This window comes from Cuculus canorus, chromosome 5 (assembly GCF_017976375.1).
Source record: "Cuculus canorus isolate bCucCan1 chromosome 5, bCucCan1.pri, whole genome shotgun sequence".
NCBI lineage: Eukaryota > Metazoa > Chordata > Aves > Cuculiformes > Cuculidae > Cuculus > Cuculus canorus.
The window spans coordinates 54,809,058-54,822,768 of NC_071405.1; the positions used below are offsets into that span (position 1 = coordinate 54,809,058).

At 39.0% G+C, this 13,711-nt stretch overlaps 1 protein-coding gene across 10 annotated transcripts in view; it reads left to right on the forward strand.

Annotated features, from left to right (window-relative positions):
* DPF3 (double PHD fingers 3) overlaps nt 1-13,711 on the forward strand; it is a 183,301-nt gene that overhangs the window by 105,636 nt on the left and 63,954 nt on the right. For 5 of the 10 annotated variants that reach the window (XR_008449951.1, XR_008449950.1, XM_054067026.1 and 2 more), the window contains 4 exons: nt 1,989-2,084; nt 3,120-3,158; nt 6,736-6,814; nt 7,145-7,186. Coding sequence is in view for 6 of the 10 variants with exons in the window: in XM_054067026.1 (XP_053923001.1) it covers nt 1,989-2,084; nt 3,120-3,158; nt 6,736-6,814; nt 7,145-7,186 (256 nt within the window). In the remaining 4 variants the exon portion in view is untranslated. The remainder of the gene's footprint in view (nt 1-1,988; nt 2,085-3,119; nt 3,159-6,735; nt 6,815-7,144; nt 7,187-13,711) is intronic. The other 5 variants (XR_008449952.1, XM_054067023.1, XR_008449953.1 and 2 more) reach the window with 3 other exon arrangements.

The window sequence follows — 13,711 nt, forward strand, 5'->3', positions numbered from 1 at the left end:
GATTTTCCCCTACAGTAAACTGGTATTGATATGTCTCTCCATTGTTTGCTGGAGAAGGCTTAAAATAGCCATTTGACCATGCATCAGAAAGGCTATGCCCTTTCTATCAAGAACTAAAGTTATTACTCTGGCAGCATCACCAGATTCACACTTGATTCCTTATTATCGCTTTCCTAAATTGATGCTGCAATTGTAAACATAGAAAGTGATTTGTAATATTTCTCTTTACTGCCCTTGTGTAGTGTTATTGTTGTAAACTAACTTATTCCCCTTCCATGTACAACATGGTTTCAGCCTTCTCTTTTTATGGGCATATGTTAAGATATGAAGCAATGTGAAAATATAAACTCATCTCAGGAAGTTTGCTTATTTTCGTATATACCACTAGTCTCCTCACATACAACATTTTCCAAGTGCTTCAGTTTCCTAAGATGAAATCAATTAGTGTATACAATTGCACAAATTTTGAAGAAACATTTTATGATTGTAGAATTGGAACTTGCTTAACTTTTACACCCTCTGGTATTTAGTACTGTAGTATTATGTGAAATTGTATTTTGTGATGGTCTGACCTCATTAATAGCCTCCTGATATTTAAAAATAAAAGCAGCAAAACCCAGATAAAGACTCTACCACATTCTAAAAGTTATTTGTACTTTAAAAGGGACACTGTCCGATATTAGTCTTAAAAATTTAGCTGATAAAATAAGAATAAACTTACATAGTTGGTTCCACAAATATAGGATTTTTAAACAGTGAAACTTCTTTTGTATTCTTTCCAACAAATTCAGAATTTGATGCTTGAGGTAAGTAGAAAGGAGAGAAAGCAAGTCTGATTTGCTCCTGTTCTCCCTCTACTGGCATTCAAATAACTGTTAAGTAGAAATTCTGGGGAAGGGACAAATACAGTAAGACTGGAAAACCTCCCCATCAGTCTAATGTCAATGACTTGAATCTGTATCATGGCTACATGTTGCAATTTAAATTAATGTTGGCATGACAAAGATAAATTAGTGATCCAAGATTAACCCCTTAGGAAATGGCACTGCACCATGTATGGCAGGAGAGGCTGGGGCCCATTGTTTATTTCTAGCAGACATGCCAAGGATTGAAGGGATTCCAACAGGACTTTTTTCCACATTGATGTTGTAATGGTTTGTCTTGTCTTTTTCTGTGCAATGTCTGACTTGTGCATGATTTCAGAGTGGCCAACCTGTGTTTGCTTCTATAGAGGTTACATTTCAAAAGATTGAGGCAAAAGGATTGAAATTCCCTGGCCTGAGCATCTCACAATTATGTGAGAGGATGAATTACTGTTCCTATTAAATAATTAATTGAAGGAAATATTGCTATTGTTCCTATTAACCTAAACGAAATCTGTACTTCCTCAGAATTTTCATGCAGCAAGACCCCTGCTTCCAGATTACAGGGATGTACCTGTGGTGCAAGCCCTGAAAGATGTTACTTTCTAGATTCACTAAACATGCTGGAACATATGGGGGAATTTTCTCTATTTTTGCCAAACACAGAAAATTCTGAGCTGCCAAGGAAGAAACCATTGACTTCTGTCTTCTTAAAGTTCTTCTTAAAAAACAATTCAAGATGCAAGAAACCAAACTAAAAAAAAAAAAAAAAATCATGCAAACAATTTCCCATGCCGGATCTGCAGTTATGTGTACTAATACTTGTGTTGTCTTGGGACATCGGTGCTCAGAGATGCCACTGTTATTTCTTAGAAACCTTTTTTTCATAGTTGACTGATATCCATCGTATTTTTTAATAAGAGCTCCCTAGAGAACTGAGTGTGGAAAGGAAAGCAAATTCTGGTTTAGTGGAAACAACTAGGGATTCTGGGATCTGATTTGGAATTCTATCACTAATCAACTGTAATCTAATGACCTGCAGTCTCTGTGGTAAAGAGTCTCTGTGTTGGTTGTACGGGTGATCTACTTTTCTTCTAACTGTTCCTGGTTTTTGTTCAACCACAGAGGGTTTTAGAAAATGATGAAAATGCAGATGAAGTGAATGAGGAAGAGGATTTGGAAGAAGATATTCCGAAACGAAAGAACAGGCCTAGAGGACGGGTAGGTGGAGAGTTTACTGAAATGAAATGGGAGGAAGCAAACCTTTGCTTTCTAGCGTGTATTTGTCATATGTATTTTATATGCAAAGTTATATCCATGGATATATGATAGTGAAAACACTATAGGTAAATTAGGTAAATTGCAGGTGAATTTTTATTTTTTTTCCAGTTTATTTTTGTGAATTACCAAGAAAAAAGACTATATTTAGAGTAAAAAGTTGGGGTAAAATTATTATAGTGCCGTATTTACAATTTTAATGTGAACTGTAATAATGATGATGACATCCTGCTATTACAATGCTCTTACTTTAAAATAACATTTGACAATTACAGAAAGGCAACAAATTTAGTAAAAAAAAATAATAGTAACTTGAACTATGTTAATATGTTTTGCAGTTTTCCCCAAGGTAGCACTTTATGGCTGACACTGGCCCTCTTGAGCCCATGGCAAATCTTCTGTTTGCTTAAAATGGGCAATATTTTATCCTTAGGGGTGTTTGTGTCCCTTCTTTTACCTAAGATGTCTTTTCACAATTTCAGCAGGGCACCAGTTAAGTAATGAGGCCAACATTTTAAAACTTGGAATCAACGTTTTCAATTGTGGCCCCATGAGCTAGGCATCTAAGTAAACACGACCATGATTCTCAGAAGTTTTGAGCATTTTCATCTCTCTTTGGCTCCAGCTGATGCTGCAGGGGCACAGGAGGTCTAGAAGTACCTTTTGATGTGTTTGAGGAGTCAAGCAATATGGGCCACATTTTTGGCCAAATGAGCAGGATATAATAGCTTTTGAATAAGAGAAAAAGGCATGAAACCACATTGAATACTTGCAATGTACTTATGCATCAGACCTTCTCTTTTGGTTTCTTCTGTTGTTGTGTTGTTTCAGTTTTCTGCTCCTCTTTATTTTGGAGCTTAAGTCCTTTAATAATATTAAAGATCAAAGCACTTTAATAATTGGATAAGTATATATTTCACCTTCCTTATTCTCAAAATCACCTGAACCAGTTTCTTTCTTTCTTTCTTTCTTTCTTAGCCAAAGACCCCCACCTGGAAAAAAATTTTCCAGAAAAATGTAAGTTTCAGAAAATTTGTATGAACCAGTAACCAAAACCAGGAGTTAGTGTCAATACATGCACACAAACTTGACTGTAGTGATCAACTTATATTCCAGGCTAACAACTCTTTTCTAATAAGTTGCTCTCACATATATTGCGCGTGCTGGTCAGGATGAGTGAAAGAGATTAAATAGCTAAAAGATATGTACTGCTCAGGACAAGGGAAGTTGCTGTATTCATATATCCCAGGCCTACACAAAGAAATTCCTGAAGTTACAGTTATGTGTGAAGTTTTACTCCCCTGTTCAGGGAACTATTTCAGAATAACTTCATTACTTTTACTCTGCTACTGTCGGGAAAGGAGTTGGAGGATACTAGATCTCCCATCATTTTGAAGCATAAATTTGCATCTTCTTTTTGGCCCTAGAACTGGCCTCCTATTAAGTAGAGGAGTAGCAGCATCTCTTGCTTTTTTTCTTGCAACTAACTCCTGCTTTGCTAGTGCCCTGGCTTCATTCAGTGCGAAAAAGAGAAGTCCGAAGAGTGCCAAATCTTTGAGCAATTTTTGTTTTTATTTAATGCATCAATAACCAAAGAAAAATGTGGTATAAATTAGGATTTCAAAATTAGGGCCAGATTTCTTAGCTGTTGAAAACTGGTAAGCCTGAATTGTGTCTGGTCATGAGCGTTTTGCCACTCCTCAAGCAGCCCTTTTCTAATGTGAGCCTGACCCAGAGTAGAGAAACAGGATTAAGGATTTGAACTTACAGGACGTGCAACCTGGGCAACACTTTGTTTCTGGTAAAAAGTCGATTAGTGTATTTTTGGAGGGCAGAAGAGGGGAAGGATGGACATAGGAAACTAAATCCTGCAAAGCGTGGCCTTTGGGAGTTCTGAGAAGGAGTGAGAAGGTTTGACAGCATCGATGCAGGATTAATGTGACAGAATCGCTGTTCTGGACTTTCCAAATAGCACACATCCCTTCCTTTCCCCACAGCATGGTTTTATTTTTAATCCTGGGCACTCCATCTGGCCCTCTGGCTACTCTTTCTGGCTGCTTCAGGGCTGCTTCAAGGCTGCTGTGCCATGGCTTCCAGGCCTCCCACGTCAGATCTTGTAGTCTTTGCTGCATCCCATCAGGAGAATTAAGGCAGTCATGGATGACTGAATTCAACAGACTGGAGTGCCAGCAGCAAGAACAGGGCACTCAATTCGGTGCCTCTTGGGCAGCTATTCGGTTTACTATCCCCTCAAGGCTAGCCCTGAAATTGTGGGAGCATTAGGAAGGACACCGAAAGCTGAAGATAGACTTATGGAAGGAGCATTTTGGTATCTTTGCTGGGCATGGAGAATATGGTAGGTGCTGTGAAGGACAGTTTACTAGGAGATACAAGGGGAAGGGAGCTGCATCTGTACGGATTGTCTGCTTGTCAGATGAACATCCCGTGGGACAATTTCAAAGGCACTAAAGACATTTAGGAACCCAAGTCCCATTGAAAGTCATTGACTTGAAAAATCTCCCACTGTGTGTTCAGTGCATGAAAAAGTGTATTTGACATGCAGTCATGATACGAATCCTGTACCCTGGTGTTTCGGTAGAGAATGGTTTGAAGGGAAACAGCTGATTGTAAGACTAGTGAAACTCCAAGCAACAGACCTTAAGTTACCATCCTATTCTGAAAGGTCCCTATGTAAAAATAGCACCTTCTTACTCAACAGATCCTCTCTCAGTGTGTAAACAGAGTCAGACTTAATAACTGGTGACAAGAATAAGACTTTACAACTTTTTCGCAGCCCTGAACAGCCAGTGCAGCTGATAGGACAGGGAAATTGGATCCTAATCCAGGTATCAGCAGAAATATTTATTAAGGTCCAATCACTCATGTCTATGAACGCTCTTTGTTGAGCTAAGAGTTGTATAGGATCTGCCATGGACTGAAATTCAGCTTGCAGCATGTTTTGCAATAGTGAGGGAAGAAAGGAACTAGCCTGGGATTGATTTCATAGCCCAGAGGTGGTTCACAGAACTGACAGTGAAAATACTGCAGACTAGTAAGATGATTTTGTGTGATATGGTCAGTAAAGTAGCTTCCACCAAACAGTTGTTGTTGGGACTTTTTCCAGGGTGAAACTGCTTTTCAGTTCACCCTTACAAATCTCATTCTGCATGTGTGTGCTGTCTGCACAGAGGTCTTTGCAGAAAGCAGAGCTATACCTAATAGTATTTACCCTATCCAGTCAGCTGCAAATCCATGTCTTTCCTTCAGGACTGTGCTAAGAGTTAGACTTGAGCAGTGCCAAGGAAATAATGTGAGAAGTTTTTATAAATCCCTGTTTTGACATACTGTGGCAAGCCAGTGTAAAACTGTTATTTGTTCCTTCTCTTTAGATATCTGACAGAATGCAGCTCAAATAGTGCAAGTTCAGTCCCAAATCCATACAAGAGGGACAGAGGTTATATGACCCCTTTGTGTCTAGGGCGCTAACATTCTCAGAATTTCTACATTTTCTCCGGCTTTATTTGATGAAGCTCTCTCCCTTATTTATTTTCACATGTAAAATCTTGAAGCATTTGAGTCAGGTGGCCTTGTGTAGGGTGAGAAACATCAACAGTTTAAAAAGAGGAGCAGCAGAAACAGTTTTCTTGCTTTTACCTAGGAGTACCTGGCTTAATTAATAAATTGCTATCTAGCCATCCACCTGCAGATCACTTCCTCAGATTAAGATCAAGTCTAAAATCATTGTCATCTACAGACAGTACATTAGTGAATATGAAAGAATTGAAGGCCTTGGTTCAGTTCCCAGTTCCATATTGGATAGATATCGGCTGTTGTCGTCTTGGCATCTCAGCTGAGAAGGGTCAGGATGAAGTAACTTTGACGCTGAGTTCCACTCTTACCCCTGGAGCTCAGGACAGAGCAGACTGTGTTGTGGAGAAACACAGCTTTTCCGTTTCCAGGGCTGCCAACCTGGTGTGTTGTAGAACACAGAAATGCAGAGAGACCTTTCTGGGTAATTCCTGTTCTCTGTTATCATATATAGTCATGTTACCTAATCTCTTCCACTAACAGACCAAAGCTCCATTTTATAATTAGCCATGGTATTAGCCATTCGTACCAGAATCCCATTTCAAAACATTGATTTTCAGCTAGAAAACAAAACAAAACAAGACTCCCCCTTTGAAAATATTAAATGAAATAATTTTACCTCTGTTTTATTCAGGGCCTGTTTTCTTGCTGATTTAATGATTATATTTATCCTCCAACATATGTTCATCTATTCATTCATTTATATTCAGTTAAGCAAGGTATTTGAACATCTTCAGAAATGAATATGTGCTAATACTTGACTGAATATGTACTGGCAGCCTACTGATGATCAGTTTGGGTTATCTGTGGAGGGGTTCTCCACTACATTACAGGGTCCATTAACATAGCGTGTATCTTAGGAGATGAAGGGTCAAGCCCACCCTGACAAACCTGTATGGAAGCTGAGGATTTGTTTAGTTTATATTGCACACTTTTCATAGGAGGGTGAGGGGTACAAGACCTGAGGGTTCGTGGAATAATGTTAACATGCCTCTTGTCCTTGCAGGCTCGGGGATCTGGAGGTGGCAGGAGACGGAATGATGCTGCCTCCCAAGATGATCATGACAAACCCTATGTTTGTGACAGTAAGTAGCACCCAGACAGCTGACTCTGCTTCCAGCCTGGTCCTACCAGCTCGGTGCACTCAGGGCTACATTTTTTCCCTTCCAGAAGAATATTATGCTGCTCTCTGACTTGCATGTTTGCCACCTACTGCTGCTGCTGCTCTTGGTGATTTTGCATGAAGGAAATAAAACAAAGTCCTCAGCAAGGCTCTACTTCCCTTTGCTCTATAATAAATCATCTCTTATATTTTCTTCCTCTTCTTCTTTCTCTTTCTCTTTTTCTGGCTTCTCTGCCTTTTGTCTTCCTTTCCTCCATGTAAGATTCACCCTCTATTTCTTTCTCTGTTTCAGATAGTTACAAACAAAAGCATAACTCAAAAATCTCCGACAAAGGTACTTCACCCTTGTGTATCTCTTCATGTAATTGGTGATTCTCTTTCCTTCAGACCTTTTAAAGTATCACTGCACTGAATTTTGAAGGTCTTATTCTCATGCCTCACTCAGAAAGTGCTCTTCTGGCATTATCAGTTGAGCCCTCCTAAGAAACAAACAGAACTGGAATGCTTTGTTTTGTTACATATTCCCTTTGAATACAACCATTCTGTTTGACATCTTGCAGTGAGACTGCAGCTGAAGTAAGACATCGCCCCAGTGGAAAAATTATACCAGAGTCCAATGCCCAAACTGAAGAGGGTTCCCAGAGTCCTAGTATGAGGAAGGAGTCCAATATTTGATACACAATGTATTTTTTTTTTACAGTCTAGTCCTTGGTGCTTTCCTTCTTATTTTAATATTCTTTCTTGCTTCACTATGTAATCTCTGTGAAGGGTACTTATTTTACCGATGTTCTTTTGACATCTCCCATCTTAAGCGTTACTGTACAGTGTACAGGCCATAAGAATTTGTGCTCCCAGAATTTGTGCTTCTATCCTATATGACAATAACCTAACAAAAGTTAATAGAGGAAGGAGAATAGCCCGTTTGTCCACTACTTGCCTATCTTGCAACACTACTGACCTTAAACAACTGGCTGTTATTATGTCAGTCTGTGAGGGTATTTCCTGCTTATTTTTGAAAATATAAAGAAATAAGGAGCATGCATGGTAAATAAGTACTATAGTCCATGTGATGAAAACACTATTTTATTGTGAGATCAGGTGAACCTGCCCAGTGCAGTGATGAGCATGTTGGCTATTTTGCATCAGCAAGGTGAATATCCAAGAGCAATAAGCAGAAGTGGAAAAACTTGCAGTGGAGGAAGAGCTCTTTAGGATATGAGCAGTCAGGAGCTCTGTCCTTGTGTGTTGGATATGTCTTCTGACTTCTCTGGGAGCCCAGTATGTTCAGTATGTATGCTGAAATCCACAGCTTTCCTCAGCAGGTGTATGCATATCACTCTTTAGTTCTTTTCTGGAACATGCTTCTAAATCCAAGGACAATTGATAGTTGTAGTCATTTTGAACATAGTGACTCACTGTTGTCTGGTCTTGCTTTGCTTTTAGACCTTACAGAGAACTCACAACATGTGTAGTGGTGATTTGCATGGAGTAGATTAAACATCTAAGCTATCAAAGCAGGCAGCAGAAATCTGGGCTGAAGTCAAGGCTCTGATACATTGTTGTACTGATGGAATTTTGCACGGGCTTACATTTTGAAGCATAAATTTCCTCTTTAGTTTTGGAAATATAAACTTTCCCATTTGTCCCATTTGTCCCAATTGTAATGCCATAATACTGAATATCCTGCATACAACATACATATTACATACAACTAATTGTGAATAATTGGCTTAAGCTGAGGCCTCTTTCCTGCTTGGGTGGATTTCTTGAATCAATTTTTTTTTTGTTTAAAACTATTTGCTAAATATTTTTATAGATGAATCTCAATCTAATCATGGTAGGTTATAAATTGGTTTGCAGTACTTCATGTGCATATGTTTTGGGCAAATAATTTTGTTTTACATGGAAACATGCAGGTCAGAAATAGCAAATAATTTTCCTGTTTGGGAAAATATGATTCCCACATCACATTATTCGTATAAATAAGAACTATTCTGCTCTTTTTTCATAGTTACACATTCATATTTATGGGAAACAAGAATATATCATCAGGTTTCATCAGTAATAAAAAGGTTACAGGAAAAAACTAGTCTGTGTGTCAATAAGATGATAAAAGAGTAGTACCCAGCTGCCACTGCTCCTTATGCTGGAACATGGCGATGTTATTTCTGAAAAGGCCTGCCTTTTTTGAAGAGGCATTCAGCTATATGCCAATATTAAACATGGTCCCAATATTAAAACTGACTGGAAATGTGGAACTTGTACATGGAGGAAGGTTTTCAAAGCTCATGATGTTTTATCATTCTGTGTTTTTAAGAAAAAGTGATTGATTGCTTATTTCATAGAATGAAATGCTCTGAAATAATTCAGTTGATTTTATTGAGCATGAAGTGTATCAGAAGTTTGGATTAAAATGTTTGACCATTCAAAGCATTGATAAAACTGCTAACACAGTCATGAAATGCCTTGTTTCATCAAATCAGCAAGTGGAAAACTAGCTGGTCATATTTTCAGCCAGTTGCATTGCATAGTGCTGTGCTTTGGCTTAGAGCTCCCTTGAGATAAATGCTTGGATAATGAAAGTGTCAGGGTAGCCTAGTGTGAGATGGGTATAGACTGGGAATGGTAATGTAGCTGAATGGGTCAGCTGCTGTATAAGACCAGACTCAAACACATCTGGAATACCTGTCTGGGAGATAGAGCAGGTGCCTTAAAGGATAGTGAAAAGTAGGGCTTGAGGAGCAAAACAAAACCTCTGATGTCAAGCAGGAGCGGTGGAAGATATGCCACCACAGCTATTCATGATAAAACAGGCAGGTCATTTTTGAAGGAGGGACAGAGTGAATTAATTTATTAATAACCTACGTATATAATTAGAATTGATGTCCTGCCAATGGCAAATAATCATCTGGTGAACCGTCAGTTCTACCACAGCATTATTCTCAAAAATCATTCTACTATTTTTTGTATCACTTATTATATAACATTTGATATCTTTTTGAAAAAAAAAACGCTTCTCAAAAGTTTTATCTGGAAACCTGTATTCTGGTTTAGAAGTTGCAATCAGTTGTACCAACTGAGCTTCATAATTCCAGATAACTATTTCCTTTAGCAAGAGTGGTAGGTTTACTCTGAACCTCTACAAGACAACTTACCTGCTATCCATCCTCATTTACCTGCTTTCATCCTTCTTATGTTCCCTCTAAGACCTACCTACGTACACACCTTTGTTTTCTGTCCCTCTATCTGTGGAAGATTTCCCTTGACCATCTTCAAGAGGAGTTGTTTCTTTCTGTTCAGACAGGCTGAGAGGGTTGGGGTTGTTCAGCCTGGAGAAGAGATGGCTCTGAGGAGACCTTATAGTACCTGAAGGGGCTACAAGAAAGCTGGGGAGGGACCTTTTCAAAGGCTTGTAGTAATAGGACTAGGGGAAATTACTATAAATTGGAGAGGGGAAGATTTAAATTAGGCATTAGGAAATTCTTCACAATGGAGGTGGTGAGGCACTGGAACAGGTTGCCCAGTGAAGTTGTGGCTGCCCCATTCCTGGAGATGTTCAAGGCCAGCTTGGATGGGGCTTTGAGCTGCCTAATCTACTGGGAGGTGTCCCTGCCCATGGCAGGGGGGTTGGAACTAGATGATCTTTAAGGTCTCTTCCAACTCAAACCATTCTATGATTCTATGTCTTTGTCTCCTTTTAGTTTTATTCCTGTATAAACTTCTATTTTAGCGTAATGATGTATGTTTGTATCATATGCTTTATTCACAGTCCCTCTGAGCCTGAGTTATGCATCCATATCCATTCCTTGTGCAAAATGAGAATTGTCTGAGACTTTTCTGTGATCTTTGCTGGATCAGTTGACTAATGCAACCTTGCACATACCCAGAAATGCTGATCCTATAGTGTTTTGTAGAAGCTGATTCTTTTGTCAAAAACTTAATTTTCAGGTTTCTCTAGTTATTTGACCTGAATTTTCTCTGCTACATTCTAAGACCTTGCTCTGTTCTTAGTGGATAACAATGTCTTCTTTCTGTATCTGTAAACAGTTACCAGGGCTTCTTTCAGCTGTGTTTTCTTCCGCTTTTTTACTAAGCTTGTTTCTTTCCTCTGAAAAAGTCTCCAAAGGGTCTTATTTAAGTAGCGGTAGCCAGAAAGAAGCAGAATGTGCTGTTCTGAGAACAGAAGCAATTCAGAAGATGAATGGTTGATACATTTACATGTAACTTAGATTTACTTACAGAACTAGGATTTATGCAGCTAGCTCTGCTATGTATCTATGAGAGGTACAGAGATGGCTGATGGTTGTTTGGTAAACCCTTTTTCAATACAAGATGCTCCTCTCCACTGCTATGTTCACCTGAGTTCATACTTAATGCAGCATTTGCTATAGCTTCTTGTTCCTTCCCTGTTCAACCTGTTTCTACTCAGATAGATTATCTATTATCTTTAGTTTCCTCATTATACTGTTTTTTATTTATTTATACTTGATGCCATATTAATATTTACTAATTACATTACTCTTTGAAAGAATTCTTTGACATATTTTTATTATTACTCCAATATTTTTGCCAGCAATCAGTTCTAAGCACATTTGATTCTTTCACTCTCCATTCCACCCTCTGAATCAATGATATAAACAGAAGCCAGCACTGGACCCAAGCACCCTCAGGTGCTTGAAGATGCAGAAAGGCACCTTGTGAAGTTTTCAAAAAGACTAGGCTCCTAATTCTCACTGATTCTACCTACATGCAGGCTCCTAAACTATTTTTCCTGAATATACCACTAAGTGCCTTTCTGCTTATATTGTGCCCACAGGTCATATAAGGGTTGGTCCCTAAGTCGACACTTTGAACTTGACTTTAAACTAATAATTATTCAGAGCATGGCTTTGTTTTTAAAGATATTTGACCCTACATCCAAATCACTATAGCTTGAAATATCCTCCTGCTTTTATTCTGTAAGTTCATCATCCAGAAGGGAACTGGAATGTCATTATTTTGAGGTTAATTTTTTTCTTTCCCATTCCCTTTCTCCTCTAAATGTATTTAGGGTCTGCAACAAAAGGCTGGAGTCTTCAGATAATTTAAGTGATATAAGATGAACATATTCCAGTGAGTTTCAGTAGGTACTGAGAATATCTCTCTTTTAGTTTCCTTAGAAAATCCCAGTTAAATGTTACGTTGTTCTAGAATGACTTGCCAAATGCAATTCCCTTCTACCTGTTCTTTAGGAACTATTTTATTGTATATGTCCACAGAGTGATGGCTTTAGTAATTACCTTGCTAACTTTGCCTACCTTCTTTTTCATTTCCTTGAAATGGACCTGATCCTGTCATATGGATGTTAAAAAACATCTAATTGATTCTCTGGAAGTTTTGCTGGAATACAGAAGGTCTACAAGATAAATCACAATTTAGTTTGATTTTTACCAGTTCTCTAAATGGCAAGCTGGTTTGAAAGTGCTTTGATTAGAGCATTATGTTTTTACATGCTTCTCGTAAATCTCTATCATGACTTCAGCTTCCCTTTAAACTATTAGCAGTTTAAGCCCTAAATTATCTCCTGGTATTATCCTTTCTAGTGAAACACTAAGTAGTTAATAAGCAATAAGATCTAGAATAAGGTGATTGTTCAGATGAACCTAACAAATAACTCTCCCACCACAGCTGCTACACTTGGCACTCATTGAGCACATTATTGGTAGAAAAGCCAAGATTAAAGAGGCAAGGATTTTAATTTTTTTTATATTTGCATTTAATATTGAATAACACAGGTCTGGAGTAGAGCACATAGTGACAGGGGAACAGAGTTGACTCTGATAGTTGAATGTTTTCTACTCTGAGGGCTCTCAAACAAGGACTATTTTCTACCTACAGGAAATCTCCTATGAAATGGGTTACTACGTAGCTGGTCTAATACTAGAGGTGTGTAGAATGACAGTACTGATCAAAGATGGACAAATGCAGTACCTTTTCATCAGTGGAGTTCAGAATACACTCCAAGTATTTGAGATCTCTAGATGTGCCAGAGTGTGGACATAAGTATGAAAAAAGAAGATTACATAGAATCATAGAATAATCTGGGTTGAAAGGGACCTTCAAGATCATCCAGCTCCAACCCCTCTGCCATGGGCAGGGATACCTCCCACTATACCAGGCTGCCCAAGGCCTCATCCAACCTGGCCTTGAACACCCCTGCTCAAGCGTCTCAGCACCCTCATTGTGAGGAATTTCTTTCTAATGCCTAATCTAAATCTACGCCTTCCAATTTAAAGCCATTCCCCCTCATCCTATCACTATATGCCCTTTTAAAAAGTCCCTCCTCAGCTTTCTTGTAGGACCCCTTCAGGTGCTGGAAGGCTGCTATAAGGTAGGTCTTCCTGGAGCCTTCTCTTCTCCAGGCTGAACAATGCCAATTCTCTCAGCCTGTCCTCTCATGGGAGCTGTTCCGACCCTCTGATCAACTTTATAGTCCTCCTCTGGACCCATTTCAACAGTTCCATATCCTTCTTATGTTGGGGATTCCAGAACAGGACACAATACTCCAGGTCAGGTCTCATGAGAGCAGAATAGAGGAGCAGAATTGCCTCTCTCGACCTGCTGACCATGCTTCTTTTGATGCAGCCCAGGATACGGTTGACCTTCTGGGCTGTGAGCGCACATTACCAGCTCACGTTGAGCTTCTCATCAATCAGCACCCCTAAGTACTTCTCTGCAGGGCTGTTCTCAATCATGTCATCACCCATTTTGTATTGAAACTGCAGATTGTCTTGTACTTGGCCTTGTTGAACCTCATTAGGTTCACACAGCTCCACTTCTCCAGCTTGTCCAGGTCCCTCTGGATGACATCTCATCCTTC